The sequence below is a fragment of the Leiobunum rupestre genome, chromosome 4 (genome assembly GCF_980474605.1).
Source record: "Leiobunum rupestre chromosome 4, qqLeiRupe1.1.hap1, whole genome shotgun sequence".
Taxonomy (NCBI): domain Eukaryota; kingdom Metazoa; phylum Arthropoda; class Arachnida; order Opiliones; family Sclerosomatidae; genus Leiobunum; species Leiobunum rupestre.
This window is the reverse complement of record NC_143387.1, coordinates 22,174,896-22,195,694: the sequence shown is the minus strand read 5'-3', so window position 1 is coordinate 22,195,694 and position 20,799 is coordinate 22,174,896. Positions and strand designations below refer to the sequence as shown.

The following is a 20,799-nucleotide window of genomic DNA, read 5'->3' as shown; positions in this document are numbered from 1 at the left end:
TTTTCGTACTTTTTCGAAGCGTTGGAAGGTGACAACTGCCAATGTTTTATCCGTCGGTCTAACGCCGTGCCAAAATTTTCAGGTGACACTATTTGGGCCCCATTCGGAGCGCTCTACGGTGGCACATACAATTATTCCTTCTCCGTCAGTTAAACTTCGCGCCAAAATATATGTTACGATATTTTACTGGGCGCCTCAATCACGTGGGTAGTTATTTATCTGAACCAGTGTTTTCAAGCGGTCAATTGTACGTAGCATTTTCCCGGGTTACTTCCATGAAAACTAAAAAGTTGAAGTTTTAGACACGGGTTACCAACGCAAACTTTTAAAACCTAATCAAAAGATATCACTAGACGTGTTGCGTATAAAGATATTTTATTATTTGCGGGGTCTTACTGCCATAGAATTTTAAGAATTTTCTTTCGCAATATTTACTTATTAAAATTTCATTAAAATACGTTACCTAATTATTTCGTAGCATTCATTTAATCTGTCCCGTTAACTAATCTAATTTGTTGACAACGGTGATACATTACTACTAACGCAATGTATTTGTTTACGATTGGTTTACAATACAGGTAAGCTCTTGAATTACATTTCTATAAAATCACCTAGAAATGAAAATTATTTTATTGAAATATTTCGATTATAGTAAATTAAGAGTTACAAAAATATAATATCAAACAAGATTAGAAACCAATAAAACTTTGAACTTTATTCATGACGCCTCTGACGAAGCCGGCCTTTTTTCGTTTAAGGTTATTAGGATGGTACCAAACCTTTGGTCGATACACCTTTTCGGCGACAAGCGCGTGTTCCTCTTGGCGTCCTCCTTGCATAATGGCCACCATTCTCTGAATAGTCGGCCCGTTTATTGGTAAACGGTAAATACTTTCCACACTTTTTTTGATATCTTCGAGGGTGATCTGGTCGACGACTATTAGTTTGGTCTCGTCCAAAGAACCTTGAATTATTCTAATTTCGTTCTCGTATTCTAGTTTCATTTTTTTCAGTTCATCGATTAAAGCCTTTTTGCTCGGATCAGTCGCTCTTTTTTGCTCCTCGACGGAAATCAAGTAGTCCATGTAGTCTTTCAAGGCGTCGTTGTAAGGGGTGATGGCACTACGTCTCAAGAACTGTCCGAATTTCGCACTGGTCTTCATTATTAGTTTCTGTTCGGCATTCAGTAGCTGGACACGTTCTTCCAGTCGCGATATTATTTCCTGAACCGCTTGTACGCGCTTCTCTTTGTCGTTAATTTCTTTGGCGATCGAGTCGTCTACTTTCTTGGTTTTAACGTGCCTGTTCTCGTAATAAATGTGCATGTGCTTCTCGTAGGGACATTTAGGCTTACACCGGATGCAGTTCGTTTTACTTCCGCCCATGGCCGCGCAATACATCAAGGCGGCGTTATTAATTACTTCGGGTTGGACGTTTTGTAAATGGCAGTGTGAATGACAAACTTGTACGTAATCACACTTCAGAAGTCCATCAACGTTATAGATATTAACGCAAGATGGCGCTGTGCAAACGGTTCGTGGATGGTCGAAAGGCACGGGTTCGAGATCTACAATAGGAACGTGGAGAACTTTCTTCAAATTGGATATATCATTTTGGGCGAGATAAATTTTCTGTTGTTGGTCTTGTAGGTTCGAGATATTGAGCTGGATATTTTGGCTGATGTCACCGAGTGGTTTGGCCAAAGTGAGAATAAGCTTTCTCACCTGGTTCAAAGAAATAGTTTCGGTCACTTTATGAGGCGTTAAATGACTAATGTACTCGAATAGCCTATTGCATTCTGACACTGAATGAACCCAACTGTCCGAGAAGTTTTGTCTGTGGTCTCTGCTGAAGTTAACGCCATTTTTTAAAGCGACTAAGAATCGAAAAGATTCGTTGTCCAAACAATAAATGGTGGGTCTTTCCAATTGGATTTTGACGAAGGGCTCCTTTCGTTCAATTCCGAGCAAAAGTTCCTTCAACGGTGGGTGGGTGTCTCCGGGTCTGTAGAATGTCCCTCTGGCGTTGGTGTACACGAAAACGATGTTGTTGCTGGCGCTTTTGTGCAAGTGACACAGAAGTTGTTGAATGCAAAAGCGGAAAAAAATAGACAATCTGGAATTATTAGGTTTCAGTAATAGCAGTATTCCCTGAATACTGGGATAATTGGAGAGAAAGCTGAGGATATTTTCGAAATTGGCCTCGTCGTAGGTCACTCCTCTCGTGTCTCCGATTCCGGGAGTGTCGATGATTCGAACCACTTGATTGTCCGACGGAAAGGTGTAGCATTTACAGAACTGCGTCTGCGAGGCTCCGACTTCTCGAATCTCGTGGTCGTCGTGACCAATGGTCACCTCTTTGGACTGGAAATCAGCTCCAGTTATGACGAACGAAGCGGGAATGAGCGCGATCAATTCTGACACTTCGGCCTCTTCCAAAGTGGAATAAGTCAAGTAGTTAGCGAACGCGTTAATGAAGGTGGTCTTTCCGACTCCCGTTTCTCCCATTACCAGAAGATTAATCTCTTTTCTCGGTTTCAACGTGCTCTTGAGACGGGTCAAAAATTGTTGTTTTTCGGGTTTGATGTATTGAACTCCGGTGAGCAAAGAGTGGCACTTGAACGTGCAACGATCGACCGGGCCTCGTCCGCACTCGCAGAAAAAGTTCTCCCCAAAATCGAACTGCAAATGATGACCGCAACTTTCGCAAATCCACTTTATTCGTTCTTTCTCGTTACAACGGCCCATCCAGAAACCAGGACAAGGACTCGTGACGACCGCGCTCGACTGGCAGATGGACCTTCCGGTTTCTAGTTGATATCTGCCATCCCATTTGCAAGTCGGAGGAACGAAAAGGTCAAGCACCTTCTGGTTAACTATTAATCCATCCACGTAATACTCAATACCGCAAACCCTTTCCTGGTGACCATTGTCTTCGAATAAATTTCCCATTCGCGATTGCGACTGTTCTTCACTTTCAAATATTATATAGGCCGTACTACCAGATGTTAAATCAACTGTCGAACAGGCCGACATTGAGAGTCGGTGGCCATGAGCGTTGCCGAACGCTTCATCAGTACATTTAAATTTGTTTCTTCCTGGTAAAAGTTCGAGATACTTTAAGAACGCTTCGTTCCATTCGGGTGTTTCAAACATCGAGGAGTCGTACTTAAAGAGATACACCTCGTCGTTGGTGTCCAAATCGTTTGTCAGTTGATAACGACTCTTACAAAACAAGATGCCTTTTCCGGCCAGTTCTCCAATCCACTTCAGTTTAGTGGCCGCTGAGGAATATTTGTCGAGAAATTGAGTTATTCTCGTCGGCGTGTATTCCGAATCGGGGAGTTGGAAATTTTGCGTATTAGTTTTCGTTCTGGCGTTAATGATCCATCTTCGGAAGCGTTGTTTCTGCTTCGACAATGCGCTTCCCATCTCTTTTCCGAAGGCCACTATTTCGTTGAATGTACTATCTTGGAAAACGTGATGTCCCAATGCGTCCACCAATTTATAGAACTTTTCGAACGCTTCTTTCGTCTTGTCCAGCTCTTTTAAAATTGTGAGAGATACTTTAATTTTTCCACTATTTGACTTTATATAATATCGATCGGTACTAAATTGATATCCTTTGCCCAACTTCTCGAATACGGAAGAGATTGGTAGCATGAGGTAGACGAGTGGTATACTTATAATGGATGCGTCAAGTTGACAAAGTAGTAACAGTGACGATTTGACGTAATCTACTGAAACGGTATTGGCAACGATTTTTCGAAAATCGTTGTTATCGATGTCGGAATATACTTTCGTGGCGACGGTAGAGACGTACTTCATTTCGGTGTTGAGGTAGGATCTAGCGTTGCCTTCTTTCAAAGCCTCTTCAAACTCTTCGAAAACGGTGAGCAAATGGTATTTTTCGGCTTTATTGTCGGCCCACCTCGGTTCGAATGACATGACGACGTCGTAGCCGTGGACGATTCCTACCACCAAATGAGTGGCTCCTTTTTTCATTTCGTTCTCGGTAATTTGTCTAGCGACTTCCGGTTCACAAACATTGAGTTCGGTTATTTTATTCCTAACGCTGTACTTCAGGAGTACTTTATCGCTTTCGAATTTCTCATTCAGTATCTCGCAGGCCCCGGTAGGTGTGATCAGCCCGGTTAAAACGCTCGCTTGCTGTTCGAGGTTGATGTCCAAAGCGTCGTATAGATCGGAGTAGTTTTCCACGAACGCGTATCTCAATTGCCTCTGGTTTCGGTTAGTTTCTTTCGAGTACTGTTTCAACAATTCCTCTTTGCAGTCTTTAAAAATGGACGATTCGACGCATCGGTCATTAACCGCGTCGTACAAATCTCCAATGTCCATCCGACATCCCATTCCTTTGCGGCCAATCATCTTGTTGTCTTCAAGGTAAACCATTTCGCCAAGACAGTGGCCAACCTAATGAAAAATAGTTGTTATTTATAAAAGGGATGTCAAATAGTAAGTGTAGGACTAGGGAGCTGTTGGCTCGCGTGGCATGAAGGGCTTGCCACCTAGTGTTCGTACGGGGTCGGGGTCGGGGTGGGTCTAACCCCGCGAAAAACCAGTCGGGGTCGGGGTCGGGGTCGGGGATTGAAAATTCTTTGTATTTATTAAGAATAGAAAAATTATAAAAATACCCCAATTTTACTGGTTAAGATTAGATAGTGTATCTTGTGTAAGCCAGCCTCTGAGCCTAGGGACTATTAGTAATAGTCTTAGTCGATAGCTACGCCGCAAAATTTTCGTTTTGAAAATGAAAACATTTGAGAGAGTTGGCCGTTTTTGATCTATCGAAATCTGGCAGCCTTGCCTGCCTTCCGGCCTGTATCTCCATACCGAAAATGGCCGACGATTACCCCGCCGAAAATATTTTCGGCGGCATTTTTTACCGTTATTTTGTATTATCGACTAAAAATAGATAAGATAGGTAGATTTTAAAATAGAGGTCTATAGCTTAGGCATTGTAATTGTTTAAATAAGTTGTTTTATAAATTCACAAGTTATTTACAAACGTTGTAACTCCACACTCTTTAGCTGAGACTGAGAGAGCCCGAAACAACGGCAATTATGAAACTAAAACTTAAAATCGACTCAAGTCGGAATCAAGCGTCAAGCGAGAACCACGTCACTGCGTCAGCGGGCTCAGCCGAAGGTCATTCGGATCATTCTATTGTCGCCCACGAAAAAAAGGGAGAGAAGGAACATATCTATTTTATATTTTTAGGATTTAGCGGGGTGCGTCGGCGCGAAAATTTTAAATTACACTACGAAAACATAACCCCGAAAAATGGAAAACCCCGACTTGATTTGCGGCAGTCGGGGTCGGGGATTTTCGGGGTCGGGGTCCCCGTACGAACACTACGTTGAGGCGACGTTTCGTAGTAATGGGGCAAAGTTAGGCTTAATTTTTCTTCTTCTTCTTCCATATTCTCCTCGCAGACCGCTCTACAGCAAAAACTCTGAACCGATTTAAATGCAATTTAGTATACAGTATCAAATTAAGCTCCCATTGTGTCCTTCCAAATCAGAAGTTCATATCTGGTATAGTTTCGAGCCCCTCCCAAATTTACATGTATAAGAAAAAATTACTTTTTTAGTCTTATACGCCGTTTGGTTTAGATTTGAAGGTCACGTGGTTCGTATTTCCGGAAAGCCCCCACTTTGACCCGTAAGTTTGTTTATTTTATTTATAGGCGCATATATTGTTTAGATCGAAATATATTATTTACTCTGTTTAGATTTACTCTTTTACCTTAAAAGCATAGTAAACGAGTTTCAATCATCAGAGTCAACATAACTTGGCAGTGATATAAAAGTTGGCACGTGTTTAATTCTTGTCTCGCTCAAAGTACCACCTTGGCCAACCGAGACAAAATAAAAACACTCCATAAAATTACTGAAACTGTCCGTAATAGTGGTACTCGAACATTTCTGTACATTATCGATAGGTGGCGGTGCGACTATTGAAACTGGCAAATTACTGAAAGCAGACAAGTTGCTGACTGCAGTGACGTAATTACTGCAGTCAACAACTTGTCTGCTTTATTTAATTATGGTTTTAATTTAAAAGAGTAAATTTAAACAAAGTAGATAATATATTTGATAAAATGCGATTCTAATATTAGCCATTCTCTTTGAAATGTTTTATGGTTGTACAAAGGATTTTAACTCAGTAAAACACTAACGACGCGCAAGGTCTAGCATATTACTTCAGAGCCCATCACTTGTCGATAAATAAGTCCAGTTTATGACGTGTTACCCCCCAGATGTCATACTTCTGAAGTCAAAAAAAAATTCAATATTCATTTACTTTTGATAAAAGTTTTTTTTTTTAATTTTTGTTAATCTCCTTTTTATTAAAAATCTAAAATAAAAATTGTTTTCCCCATAAAAGGGATATAATAATAATAGCCACGATAAAATATAAAGCAAACATTTATTTTCCCCTTGACCAATGTGTTTCCAACTTAAATACCCACGAAAAGTTTATTACATTACCTGAATCAATGAGAACAGTAAAATTATCAGATCTTAAAATGTTAAATAATCCCTTAAATATGGTTTTCAGGTATCATTGTTGTAGAATTGGTTAGCATCTTGATAACTATTGTTTGTAGTGGTTTCAGATTGGATCCCTTCATTAACTTCAAGGAAAAAGGTAACAGATATCCATAAAAATATGGTATCATTTTAATAATTAAATTCATATCGATATAGAAGAGAGAGGGAGAAAAATAAACCCTAGGTAATCCAGAAAACCCTTCTCCTAAGCTATAAGAAAATATTACTCCCTTTGATATTAAATTAAATTATTTAAGTTAAAATCCCTTTAAAACCAATTCGTTAGCCTTGGCTTCGTTAAAATCCTTTCACATTGTTACTCGTTTCACACCTTCCTCCTTCTCCTCTCCTTGGCACCAAAAGAGCCCCAGCAACCCCCTGTTGGAAACTATACTTAATCAGTAGCATTAAACATGTCAATTTAGACGACCAAGAACCTGGAAAATTTCCGCTGGTCACCCCAAAGACGGGAAAAAGAAGGGACAGAAATAAGCTTAATGAAGCGTCGATGTTATTTTAAAGGTAATAGCAACAGCCCGGACGAATCGAAGTCGTGGAAGTCTTTCTACGTCATTCGAAACCACAACCAAAATTAATTAGCACACCCAAACATACACTTCCGGCCCCACACATTTTCAACCCTCCCCAAGCTGAAAAACAACAAAACCAAAGAGCACCAAACGTCCTGAGAGAATCCGCCGCTCATGTCAAAGAATCACGAGACCAGACTAGTTTGGCTATGACAGAAGAGTTTCCCCAGTCCGGCCTTTTTCTACGCTACAGCCCCAAGTGAAAATAATAGAGGCCGAAATGCCCAAATAAATCCCCTCAAAGATGCAAATTTAGCACGAATATCGTTTCAAGCCCAACAACGTCCCCAAATAGAGACTTTTTAAAGTTAGTAGGAACAATTTTCGGTTAATCATAATTCCCGAAGGAGAAATCTTTCAATCCACGCGTCGTCGAAGTTCGACCCGTTTGTATTAGACAATCCTGGCTCCGTCCCTTCTTTGTCGAGAAACAAAGTCGTCCTCGTCATCTTCAAACACCCAGAACTGCGAGACATCAAGAAAGATTATCCCCAGAAAGAAGACGTTCATCTATCATAACGTTGAAATTTTCCTATTTTCCCTCCTCCCACTTTGGAGCACCCGTCAAGCTAAAACGATAATCCTCCCGCTAATCTGTCGCCATTGAGCCTCACCCCTTAAAATCCTGTTCTCGTCCTTTCTTTTTCTCTCTCGAAGCCCCTCGTAGATGACCAAAAGTATTTTACCATTTGTGCTCCGGTAAAATGGAAAATCCCAGAAAGAGCCCCCCCCCCCCTTTTTGGACCGATAAAAAATGTTATTTTAAGTTACCCTCCAGAAATATAGAGCTCATAAATCGTTCGATCCCATACCGAGAAGTAGATATACTACACTCCTCATAACTCCCAATATTTCAAACTTTTAGGATAAGAGTGACAGACGGTCAAGATTTTATCCTTTATCCCCTTAAAATAAATTTCTTAATTTAAATTATATTATCTCCCTCTCTCTCAAGTAGCCCCTAAATAATTAAAATTCAAGTAATTCGTTATCCCAATGTCTCCCATTAAGCAGGGTTCAAAGCCTGATTTATGTAAGTAAAACTTGTTTTATTTTGTTAATTCATTGTTTAAAGGGAAAGTGTCAATAAAGGTATTTTTTATTATTTGAATTTCGTCACGATTCCTATGCACTGCCAACTACCCCATTTACTTCCTTTCCCCTTATTACCTCTCCGACCTCTCATCCCGCGTCGACCTACAGCGCGGTAATAGACGTTTAAGGGAATATATACAAAAACAGTTCTCTGAACTGAAAAAATCGTGTTTATTCTTGTAAATGTTACAATATAGCGCAATGCTACACGATAGGGCAGAGGTGGGCAAAAATTGTGAGCAGCTGTCCAACATGAACGCTCATAATTTTTTACCTCGATTTTTCAACTGAGCAAGTTCAGGGCGAAAGCAGAATAGTTTTTTTCACTGGCTGATAAATCAGGGCGCGGTGAGCGAGATCGGCCGATCAACGGGCTAATCTTTTCACTTTTGACCGATAATCCCTCTAGCGGCGCGGCATTTTTTCAGTTGAAAGCGAATAGCGGGGCGTCGAGAAATATCTTCTCGATTGACGGAATTGGATGTTCAATTTTGAAAACTAGAAGAGGGCGAATCTTGATCACGCTGAGCAATGGGGGGGTTTTTTCCTCGAATATCGTTCACCGGGTGGCGAACCTTCATTGAAAATATTTGGTTTTCTCATCGATTTGTCTATTATTTTTTAATAAGTGGCCGTTCGAATAATTGTTTACACAACGATTTGCCTATTCTAAAATTGCAAATATCTAGGCGGTAATAGAAACATTACTGTTATACTTTAAATATTCCACACTTTATAATTATTAAGCCTAGTTCACACTGTACACTCTGTTCAAAAAGTCTTTGCCCGTGGGAGATTTGGAACATTTTCGTCCGTCATTTCTTGTATATTTGCATCAAGTCGAAGCGGACATCGCTAATAGATTAATAAAATGTTTAGCTACAAATTGGCCAAAATCATTTTCTGCATAGACGTATAATTTGGCATATTATGGCCTAAAAAAGGGGGTGTCAACTTTTTTATTTTTGATCTAAGGTCATTATAAACCCGATTTTCATGTTCTCCGGGGTTGATTTATATTTAGAAAGTGTTGGAATTATTCAAATCGACGCATTGGTTCAAAAGATATTCACCAAAGAAGTTTTCACAGAAATTGAGAAATATCTAAACATCTCACTAAGCCATTTAAAATAATAAATGTTGACAGTTTTTGTCGCCATCTATAGTTCCTAGAAGTAATATTTTTTGTTTAATTCTAAATATGTAACAAATTGAAGGTTAACATAAATATTTTCATGTGCTCATTTGAGAAACGAACAGGGGTGAAGCCAGAAAATATTTAGGTGAAGGCAAAGATTTTTTAAAAGTGGGCTCCTTGTTCCTCAAATTAAATTTTTATAAGTTTTTTTTTATATATTGAAAAAATTTTAAATTTATTTTACAAGTGTTAACTAACTTTAAAATATAAATTTTAAATAAAGTGTTTATTTAAGTTACAAATTTAAAAGGTCGGGAAATTTTATAAAAACATTTATAATGTTGCGGTTTTTAAACTTTTACAACTTTAAGTAATGTCGCTGCAGCAGGTGAAGGCATCTTAATACGACGAAAACAAATCTCCGCGCCACACCCTGAAAAGTGAGAGGCGCTTAAGGTAACAGGTTAAAACCGAAATAGATAATTGAAGGTAGTATCGTCTGCTATGCAATTTCGACGCCCCGAGATAAAAGTTGGGTAGCATTTTCGTTGAGCCGAGTTCCCACTTGGTTACTTTTGTTAGTTTCGTGACGAATTCAATTTTCGCCCTAGTAATTTTACGCGTAGGCGTAAGTCCGATTAACGAAAACTGGATTTGGCGTCACGTTGGAATAAGTCTTTGAGCATTTACACGAAGTTAACTAGAAATCGCCAGGGCAGCTCCAGACTAACTTATGGGGGGCACCGTATTGTTTTTTAATTGAAAAACGTAAAGAAATAAAAACCTAGAATTCCGTGTGGTATATATCAATTGTTTCCCCCCCCCCCCCTGGTGCCGCCCCGGGAAATCAGCTAAAGTTAGCAAACACCAAATACCAAAATCTTAAAATTACGCCTAACGAGGCCTACGGACGACTTCAAAAGTTTATTTACGTATGTTAGTAAACACTGAACTTCATATGTGTTTAATACGTATACGTTATCGTTAGTACTAATATAGGACCGTATGGATATTTGCTAGGCTGAAGCTGAGATCGCGTTAGACTGGTAATTTTAAAAGTCAATTAAATTAAATACACTTTTACCCTGCTTTAATCAATATGCCACGATCCTAGCTCTTTTAAATGCATATACCTTGGTCGTAATTTTTCGGTATAAAATTATTTCAGCGCGAACCTTGCAGTTCAAGTAAGTGATTCGGCTTTAAAATGCCCCGAATCAACGACAAAACCCGTCAACATTTATTATTTTAAATGGCTTAGTGAGATGTTTAGATATTTCTCATTTTCTGTGAAAACTTTTTTGGTGAATATCTTTTGAACCAATGCGTCGATTTGAATAATTCCAACACTTTCTAAATATAAATCAACCCCGGAGAACATGACAATCGGGTTTAAAATGACCTTAGATCAAAAATAAAGAAGTTGACACCCCCTCTTTTAGGCCAAAATAGGCGAAATTATACGTCTATCCAGAAAATGATTTTGGCCAATTTGTAGCTAAACATTTTATTAATCTATTAGCGATGTCCGCTTCGACTTGATGCAACTATACAAGAAATGACGGGCGAAAATGTTCGAAATCTCCCACGGTCAAAGACTTTTTGAACAGAGTGTACAATTAATTGGGCCACTTAATTGTATCCAACTATTTGTAAGCCTGATAATTGTATAGTGTGAACGGAGAAAGTGGGAACAATTGTTACAATTGTCCTGTTCATTGTATACAATTTTCTTCCTTTCAATTAGTTTGATACAATTAAGTGGCATTATTGGTTCTTTTTGTGATTGTTGTCGTCGTCCCCCCCAATACGTCCCGGAAACGTTACAATGGTTAACTTGTTCTTTATCATTGTTCGGAATGAATCGGAACCAAGCTTTAACAATGTAAAATATACGATAAAAAATTTCTGGAAACAAAAATGTGATGTACACAAAAAATAACATTATTTTGAAAGTGCTTAATAACGCCATTACGGGCTATCAAATGCCACCTAAGGAAACCTCGAGCTCCCAAAAGGAAGCTAATTTTGCCGCTAGAAGGCACAGCTGACAAATTGTTAATCTCTGTTAATTTTTATTCCAAATATGCAAACATTACTTAAATGATAGCCGTTTTTTTTTTTTCATTTCGCCGATTATTCAGCGTTTGGATAAACTGTACGCTTTTCAGGGGCGGACTGACCCGGTAGGCAGGTGGGCGCTATACCACGGGGCCGCGACCACAATTACCTTTTTGTTCGACATGGGGCCGCTTGAAAAGCGATTTGGGGGCCGCAAGTCAACAGTGCCCACCTCACGAAAAAGGCGCCAGTCCGCCCCTGACCCTGCTTGTAATGCTTTTATGCTGGGTTATTTAATAATAATTAGCTAGGCTAAAACCCTAGGCGCCACCATAGTCCCAAGCCAGCTAGCGACGTTTAATGCCTTATTTACAGGACTGGTAGCCGTGTAAAATTGTGTAGGAGGGTCGTTGCCAACTAATCAACCATACATTTTATAGATAAAATCAATTTTAATTTAAAGTTTTACGAGGGTTTAGTTCCATGTTACTCAATATCTACGGGAGGGGGCGGGAACTAATCGTCATTTTAGTATCGTATTATACAATATTGCGAAAATGTGGTACACACCGATGAAGTGGACAAGCATTATGCTTTGTAAACACTTCTGTCGGTTAAGATGTGTGGCAATTTTTTTTATGAAATAGTGGAATATAATTAATTACAATCGATACTATAATTAGTTTTTAAAATATATTTACAGCGTTTTTAAATCATAACTTATGTAACTTATGAGTTTAATAACCTGTAATATGTTTTAAAAAATGATTGTACCATTTCTTTAGCAAGTTGCGCTCCAAGATGTAATGATTGGCTTTAGCGCTATTGGTAGAAATAATCCAATAAAAAGTCATCAATGGTGATATCATCCATGAAAATAGACCTTCGTATTATCTACCAATTCAGATAAAGAAAGCTTAATCGGAACATTTAATTTTATACGTTTCACCTTTGACCCCTCTTATCTGTATAAATAAACCGTCGCGTATGATCAAAATTCAATTATCAAGTTTATCTAATTAGTAGGTCTATCTGAAAAAAAATTGTTCATTGGGTAAATTATCCAATAAATAAAGTAGACATTCTATCAGATAAAAACAACATAACCTTTATCTCATTCGTTTTCGTAATATACTAGGTTTTCGCAAATGAACAGTGCATCGGTTAATCTAATTTTTTTATCCGATTATCGGTTACCCGGTAGGCTACATAGTTTGGTAGAATTCACAGGTGACTTGAAAACTCAGTTCCCGGACAAACGGATTTTCAAACGGAAGCGTGGCAGGCACCTCTAAACTGCGAAGTGACGTATATGGAGACATAAAGTGTCGTTTGAACCGTCTGAAGACGGAAGTACAAAATACAAAGTGGTCAAATGGCTTTACTGCGCGGAGTATAAGCAAAAGCAGAATTATATATTTCTTATGAGCAAAGTATACATCGCTCTATATTGTGACCATAGAGTAATTAAAGTGCTTCGTACACGCGAGCAGTTTCAGTGATACAGGGAGTCCACTAAAAAACGATCCAGGGCGAATAACTCAAAATCGGTTTAGCTAGGATTTTGAATTTTTCGGGTCACATAGCAGGCGTAGGGGGCATTGGACGATGATAATTTCAAGGTCATTCAAAATCTATCTCGAGACTTGTAAAAATCCCTGAAGAAGGAGGAACAGCCGGGAGTAGTGGCTCACTCCTGTAATCCCAGGCGTCCGGGAGGCAGAGTTTGTGGATGGCCGTGTGAGGACGACCACTAATCCCCCAACGGGTGGTTGTCATACTTCCGCCACGGGTGTCCCAACCCTATCCCCAAGTATCCCCCCGTTGGCGTGGCCGTAACACATATCTCGCACCTGATTAATCAAATGGACGAGCGGACTGAATTGTCCCGCCCGTTACAATCGCTTATAACGAGCTTCTAAAAAAAAAAAAGAAGGAGGAACAGTTCCTCCGAAACGTAGGATTTTTCAAATAAATAAATTGTGAATTTTAAAACCGTTTTAAGTCTCTTTTCATTTAGTTTTTCACAATGTGCTTCTCTTCACTTCTATCTCGAGAACCATTGTGTTTTGAAATTTTGTTCCAATAAGAAAAATGTGCGCTACCACATTCTACGTCTAATACGCTTTGAACGAAGAAATAAACCTGGGTGGTCATCAAGCTAAAAAATAACAAAGATTCCAACCAACCTGTTTTCGGCGTTCAATTTTTAAGCTCCCAATTGATGAAATTAAGTCACTTCAAATTTATTTAGACATAAAATTTGATGAGGAAAAAATTACACTACTCTACTTTGTCCCGGCCCTAAATGGCATAGAGTGTGCAATAACTGATGGCTTTACCGGGGAGTCGGGGTCCGGCTCTTGTAACCCATAAGGGCGGTGGCGCACTGGGAGATGTTAGCTCTGATCAAATGGTCCTATCTCCACCTCCGACTTCGGTCAGGTTTGGGCTGGATACTGAACTTCGGTTCAGGCTAACGGAGAGGGTCCAGGCAAACTGGTCGCCTCGGCGGATTGGGTAGCCTGCTGTGGGGCGGCGAGCCTCCGTATGAGGGCACGGCGGATCCACCGGGATCTCCGGTGCCAGCTGTGCCGGGTTATGCGGGCTGCTGTGTGCTCGTCGTTCCCCTTTAGGAGCTCTCTCCAATGGGTTTGACTCTTTACCTACGTAGGTAGGGTGTCGGCTGGAGTTGCTATAGCATCCATTCTAAATCCCACTGCTGTGTGCGAAGTGGGGATTGGTCCACCCATTGCTGCACCTTCTGCTGGGTTGAGTGGCTTGCGTCAAAGGTGAGACCATCAGTAGTAGGGTTCTGCTACCCATATATTTGAAGAGTTGTGGTTTCCATATAACCTAGTTTTGCATTTACGTTGCTTAATTATAAATCTAATTTTTTGGAGCAGTATACAAACCCCCGCAACTTCCAACATTGTTAATCCGTGTGTTTACAGTAGAGGTCGGCAGTCCATGAATAAAATAAGCTCAGCTATATTTAAATAATATTTATTTAACTAACCAATAGTTGAATAAAAATTGTAAAATGTTTAAATAATCGGAAGTGAATAAGCCTATTATTTAAATAAAACAAACAATTATTTAAATAAATACCACTTTTATTCAAATAAATGCTTGGTTGCGTAAAAAACATAATTAAATAAGTTAAAATGATATTCTTTTTACCAACGTTTTTTAAATAAATCGTAAAATTTGTGGATAATGAATAAACAATTCCGAACACTAGTTTACAGAGGTTTATACGCGAGTTTTCTTTTCGCATTTTTCAAAGCTGTTCTCACACTCGACCAGTTGCGTACCTAGACCCTTTGACGCTCGGGGCGCATCACGAATTTGCCACCCTCCCAATTTCCAAAAGTGTCATCGTTTAATCGTATAAAACAGTAAAAACTACAATACAAGGCACTGTAGGCACACCCTAACGAATAATGGTGTTCTAAAGGCTAGTAACCTTGCTTTATTATCTACAAATCATTTGAATGAGTGGCCAACCCCACTCATCTCTAAAAAATCAGAATAAAAGTACTTCGGTACTATTATATAGTTATATAGCAAAGAACAAAAACCGTATGTGACGGTACCATGGTCACATTAGGACAACACGAACTTTCAGGACAAATAGTGGTTTCCCTAAGAGATGTAGACTGGCGTTGTTTAATTAATTTTAGTTGCAAAATGCTATTTCTTCAATTGTCGGATTTTTTCATTTCGTTGAATAAAGAATTGATATGAACTTGGTTCCCGATTCTATATCATAGTCCTAGGGTACTTTCAACAACTAGGAAACGGAGTCAACGGTGGCAGCGTTGGAGCGTTGAAAGTTTTAATTTAATTTGCATATATATATTGCGATATCAATATTAATCGTTTCCAATCGACGTTAATCTCATTAATTTTAATTAGGCTTACGTTAAATTTAACATGTGGCACCATTTTGATGAGGGGTATGAGTCTACCAGGGGTTGAGGGATACACAACATTGGACAAGTGAGGGTTTAGTCCAAAGAATGGCTAGAACACGCGTAATAATAAATATAAATAATATATTTATAATAAAACATATATTTTTTCAACTAATATATATTTGTTATATATATCATTTAATCTTTATTATTACATTTTATATGGATAAGTTTAATTCCATCTTTGCAGGCGACCTGCGCAAATGTATTATAATTCTTCAAACCTTGTGTATTTTGTTAGGCAGTTAGTGTGTTGTTACGCACTTTAAAAATTATGTCCGCGGCCCATGGACTACTTTATTTTTTGTGTACATTACATTTTTGTTTCCAGAAATTTTTTATCGTATATTTTGCATTGTTAAAGCTTGGTTCCGATGCATTCCGAACAATGATAAAGAACAAGTTAACCATTGTAACGTTTCCGGGACGAATTGGGGGGGGATGACAACAATCACAAAAAGAACCAATAATGCCACTGTATTCTAAGCCCAGTTCGCACTATACAATTAATTGGCCCACTTAATTGTATCAAACTAATTAACTAACTGTAAGGAAGAAAATTGTATACAATCCCACTTTCTCCGTTCACACTATCCAATTATCAGGCTTACAAATAGTTGGATACAATTAAGTGGCCCAATTAATTGTACAGTGTGAACTAGGTTTAATAATTATAAAGTGTGGAATATTTAAAGTATAACAGTAATGTTTCTATTACCGCCTAGATATTTCCAATTTTAGAATAGACAAATCGTTGTGTAAACAATTATTCGAACGGTCACTTATTAAAAAATAATAGACAAATCGATGAGAAAACCGAATATTTTCAATGAAGGTTCGCCTCCCGGTGAACGATATTCGAGGATAAAACCACCCCATTGCTCAGCGTGATCAAGATTCGCCCTCTACTAGTTTTCAAAATTGAACATCCAATTCCGCTATTCGCTTTCAACTGAAAAACTGCCGCGCCGCTAGAGGGATTATCGGTCAAAAGTGAAAAGATTAGCCCGTTGATCGGCCGATCTCGCTCACCGCGCCGTGATTCATCAGCCAGTGAAAAAAACTATTCTGCGTTCGCCCTGAGCTTGCTCAGTTTATCTCTCTCTCTGAACAAGATCAGCCGACTTTCGAATTTTAAGTGCTCGTTCATTACTAGGTTATTTTCAAATTTGAGCGCTCGCAATTTTTGCCCATCTCTGCGATAGGGTACGGGATAAACAGCTAAACGGGGATGGAGTGGAAGGCAGGAGTCGAGGGTAAGAATAAACAGTAAACCTATCGGTTTACTTTAATAATTACAGATCTTGCCCGTTATTTGATTTCACTACTTTTATGGCCAAGAGTAATATAGGACGTGACGTTTTTGTTTAAAGGACCTTGCCATTTTTAACCGAATGGGTTTTTGGGTGGATTTAAATTGTCGATAATGACCAGAAAGATTTGAGTTACGCATTGAAAGTTTCCAAAAATGGTAACTCTTGATTTAGGATTTATCAGCATAAATCTATAATATAATTCTATAAGTTTTCACTTTGGAGGATATTTTACTGAGAGCTAGTAACGGAGTGACGTCATCACCAGAAGAAAATCTCCCTCTAGCGAGGCGCTGTCAAAGGCTACATGTGATTCGGGAGCGAGCGGACCAGCGTTGCCAACCGTACTATAATTATAGTACATTGCGATAATTTCTCCTTTCAATTTTTTACGTACTATAATTTCAATCGCGTACTATATAGTACGCTTTTTGCGATAATTTAACGATATTTCGGATATTTGTGCGATAATTTCAGAAATTTAAAGTTGAAATGTACAAATTTAAAAATATTGGCGAAAATGTTGACAATTGCGAAGTTATGCTAGGTGATGTGTAAAAAAAGCTTCAATCTTTAAAGTGATAAAATAATCAAATGTGATATTTACAAAAATATGTAATGTACCTGAAAATATGAGTAAATAAATATTCCAAAAGATAAAAACTTATTTTACTAACTAGTAACTTGGTAATAGCTCTAAAAAACAAAAAACATGAATGTGGCCTATAATATGGCAATATATAAATATAAAATTTGCGCCAAAATAACGGCCAACTATGAACAATTGCTACCACGCTATAACCTGTAATCGAAGTTGGCCGTACTTATGTACTGTAATGTTCTAGAAAGTACGATAATTTTTGGGCTTCGATACTATAATTTCAATTTTGGGAGTTGGCAACGCTGGAGCGGACGCAAAACGGCGACGAAGCCCGTAATGCAGTCTGTCTTGTGAATAACTCTCAGTAAAACTTTTTCATGTGAAGAATAGGAAGTGTCACACTTATTTAACAATATTGAACACTTATGGTATCAGTAAAGGGCGCGTTTTCGGTTCGGATCGAGAAAATTTTATTTAATTTTTTGTCGAGTCGGGTTGGGCATAAAAAAAAGGCGGCCCGACTAGTCTCTAACTTACAAATTAATATTTCCTTACTTTCACCTTATAATTTTTAGATATTTTCCCTGGCCTTTTTAAAGGCTCGAATAAGACAATATTTTTACTTTTTATTTACCAATAACAGAATCCACTTTTATTTTAAAATAAAGGTTATGTTTTAACGAAATAAAAACATTTAATTGCAACGTTTCAAAAATTATCATAATCACAGAATTTAACACATAGCTACAGTAAAATAACCTTCATAAATTATAAGCTTCAAAATAGATAGAATGCTCAAATTATGTCCTTAATTTTTAGGTCTATTTTCAAATTGCCTTACCTTCAACACATTCTTAAAATTCCCTGATTCCCCTTAACCTTGCGTGTATTAATTGCCTTTGTCAAACAACTATGAAATATTTTTAATAATAGTTAATTTTCTGGGGGGGGGGGGCATGTTACTCACAGCTCAACTTCCGCCAATCAACGAGAGCGATATAACATCACTTTATAGAGCATGTGCAAATCGGTCGTGACAAAAACCTTATAATTAAGCTTTTTCTCATGAAGTTAAGAGCAACATTAAACAATTTAACACGCTTTCATTTTAAAGTTGGAAAAAAAATATTGATCTACACATGATATTTAGTATTAATAGAATAAGCCCACGCTAAAATAACGCTTAGTAAGAAGGTCTAAAACTGGAAAACTTAGTGATTCTTACTGTGCTCAGACAATTTTCCTTGCACGTTCTCGGAACTTCTCGCTAATAGTTTTCTATCGTGGATTCGTGGGTCTAAGTTGTCTAAAACGTCGCCGGTCATGCGGTACTCTAAGCCCAAACAATACATTTTGCGGAAGCAGAAAAAATTATTACAAAATTTAATTACCTTTTACGAATCGTAGTTATTGTACTACCGGCAGACACTCGTATATAAAATGAAACACTGAAAAGAAGTTGCCGATAAACTCGTAGCGTTAGTTCTACTATGTGTATGAAATTATAGTTCGGAGATTACTGCTGACGGCAGCCGACGAAAGTTTTAGTTTTGAATTAACGCGCATGCGCTCGACCGATGTCGTCGACTTCTCGCTATAAAGATATCATACTGCCTTATTTCAGGGGCGGCTAGGAGGCAGCACCGCAGCGATCCCTTCTTTCCAGAGTGACCTTGAACACAGTTCTGTTATTTACAATGACCGAGTAATGCCGTTTTGGAGCCGAGGTGGGCCAGAAAGGAGATTCTCTCTATCGAAAAAGCGGAAGAACGCTATTTTTTAACATAGCCTTTTTTAGGATCGGATAAGCTATCGTAATTGTGGATGTTGTTCGCGTCGTTGTAGCCATTTAAATAAAATGGTGAGACAATTGAAAACACAAATTGGACTTTAAATAGTAAGAATCAGAGAGTATACTCGAAATCAATGTTACCTTAACCCACTATACTCGAAATCAATGTTACCTTAACTTACTATAGACTCGAAATCGATGTTACCTTAACCTATTGTACTCGAAATCGATGTTACCTTAACCTATTGTACTCGAAATCGATGTTACCTTAACCTATTGTACTCGAAATCAAGGCTATAGGCTAGTGTGGATTTTGTAAAACAGTACCAACGTCACATTTTAAATAGTCAAACCCGTCAAGTTGTTAAGATTTGCAAAAATGAAAAGATTGGTGGTAGTCTCGCAAATGCGCCACATTTAATCTGGTGCTATCTGCGGCAGGTTTTCAGAAGCAGGTACTATTTAAGTTTCGTAGAAATGGGATAGAGATAAATTCCAAACTAAGCCTCTCTCTTTTCCCGCAGTAGCTTTTGACAGTAAATTGTTTTGAAGGTACTTTAAAAGAAGAATTCAAGATGGCAGCGGTTTTAAAACCTTTACGTTACTGCTGATCATAATCGTTTCTAGATGAAACCCATGATAATTTAGACCTCGTACCGTAGATTCTAATTCAGAGCTTTCCGATTGATGGTTTTGTCTAAGAAGTGATTACCCATAATAGTCCACAATCGGTTGCTATTCGTCCACAGTGGCCGATACATATGGGGGGCAATCCCCCCCCCCTTGACGCTTAAGCTTTGCATGTGACTTGATGATTTGTTATTACACCAATAGCTTAAGATGTCTTTTAGTGCCCCACCCAGTGGCATAGCCAGGGGGGACAGCCCCCCCCCCCCGAAACGTATGGTTGTATGTACAATTTTTTTATTTTTTGTTTTACTTTTTTTCATTGTGTGCCCTCCCCGAAACCAAATCCTGGCTACGCTACTGCCCTCCCCCCCTTGAGTTTTTTCTGTATCCGCCACTGTATCAATAGTTGGTTACCATTGTAATTTCACGCGAGGCCAATAACTGTACTTTTATGAAATTAAATAATGTAAAAATATGCTTAGCGTTTCACATTTTAAACGGGTATGTCTGGAAAACTACCTGGTTAACTTAACACACCCATGGAAATAACAATTGCGGTCCGTATGTTTCTGTGTTAAATTAACACTATTTAACTTTGATATTATTTTGAGATGTTCGTGTTGAATTGTCATATAATTTTTTTATCGGAATCTGAATTATCTAGTTTATTTAGAGGTCGGTAACGGTTAATCATTATCCATGATTAAATTGATTGTTTTGGGGAAAAAATGTAAACAAAGAAATTTACCGTTTAATATTTCGGAAAATGATTAAAAAACATGTATTATTCGTAAATTTTGAGCTTTTTATCGAAAAAAACGTCGTTTTTCCGATTAATTTTACAAATTTATCGAAAAAATTAATCGGATGATACAGAAATATAAATTACTTGATCAAAACATTTTACGAATAATTTTGAGAGCTTTATCTATTGAATAAAAGTTAACCATCCCCGACCTCTAAGTTTATTTAACTTATTCAATGTCGGTGAGTGATAATTTTATCTTTGAAGAATGCCTAG

At 38.2% G+C, this 20,799-nt stretch overlaps 1 protein-coding gene and 1 long non-coding RNA gene across 2 annotated transcripts; one reads left to right on the top strand and one right to left on the bottom strand.

Moving 5' to 3' along the window:
- Nucleotides 1-593: 593 nt before the first annotated feature.
- Nucleotides 594-18,843, bottom strand: LOC149947147 (uncharacterized). The gene is made up of 2 exons (XM_090171590.1): nucleotides 18,748-18,843; nucleotides 594-4,433 (listed from the first exon to the last, which is right to left on the bottom strand). The coding sequence occupies exon 2, from the start codon at nucleotides 4,410-4,412 to the stop codon at nucleotides 690-692; it is 3,723 nt and encodes a 1,240-aa protein (XP_090027716.1). The 5' UTR covers nucleotides 4,413-4,433; nucleotides 18,748-18,843; the 3' UTR covers nucleotides 594-689.
- On the top strand, nucleotides 16,512-17,156 carry LOC149947148 (uncharacterized). The gene is made up of 3 exons (XR_016480637.1): nucleotides 16,512-16,698; nucleotides 16,816-16,913; nucleotides 16,967-17,156. It is a non-coding gene; the product is annotated as an uncharacterized LOC149947148 (long non-coding RNA).
- Nucleotides 18,844-20,799: the final 1,956 nt, after the last annotated feature.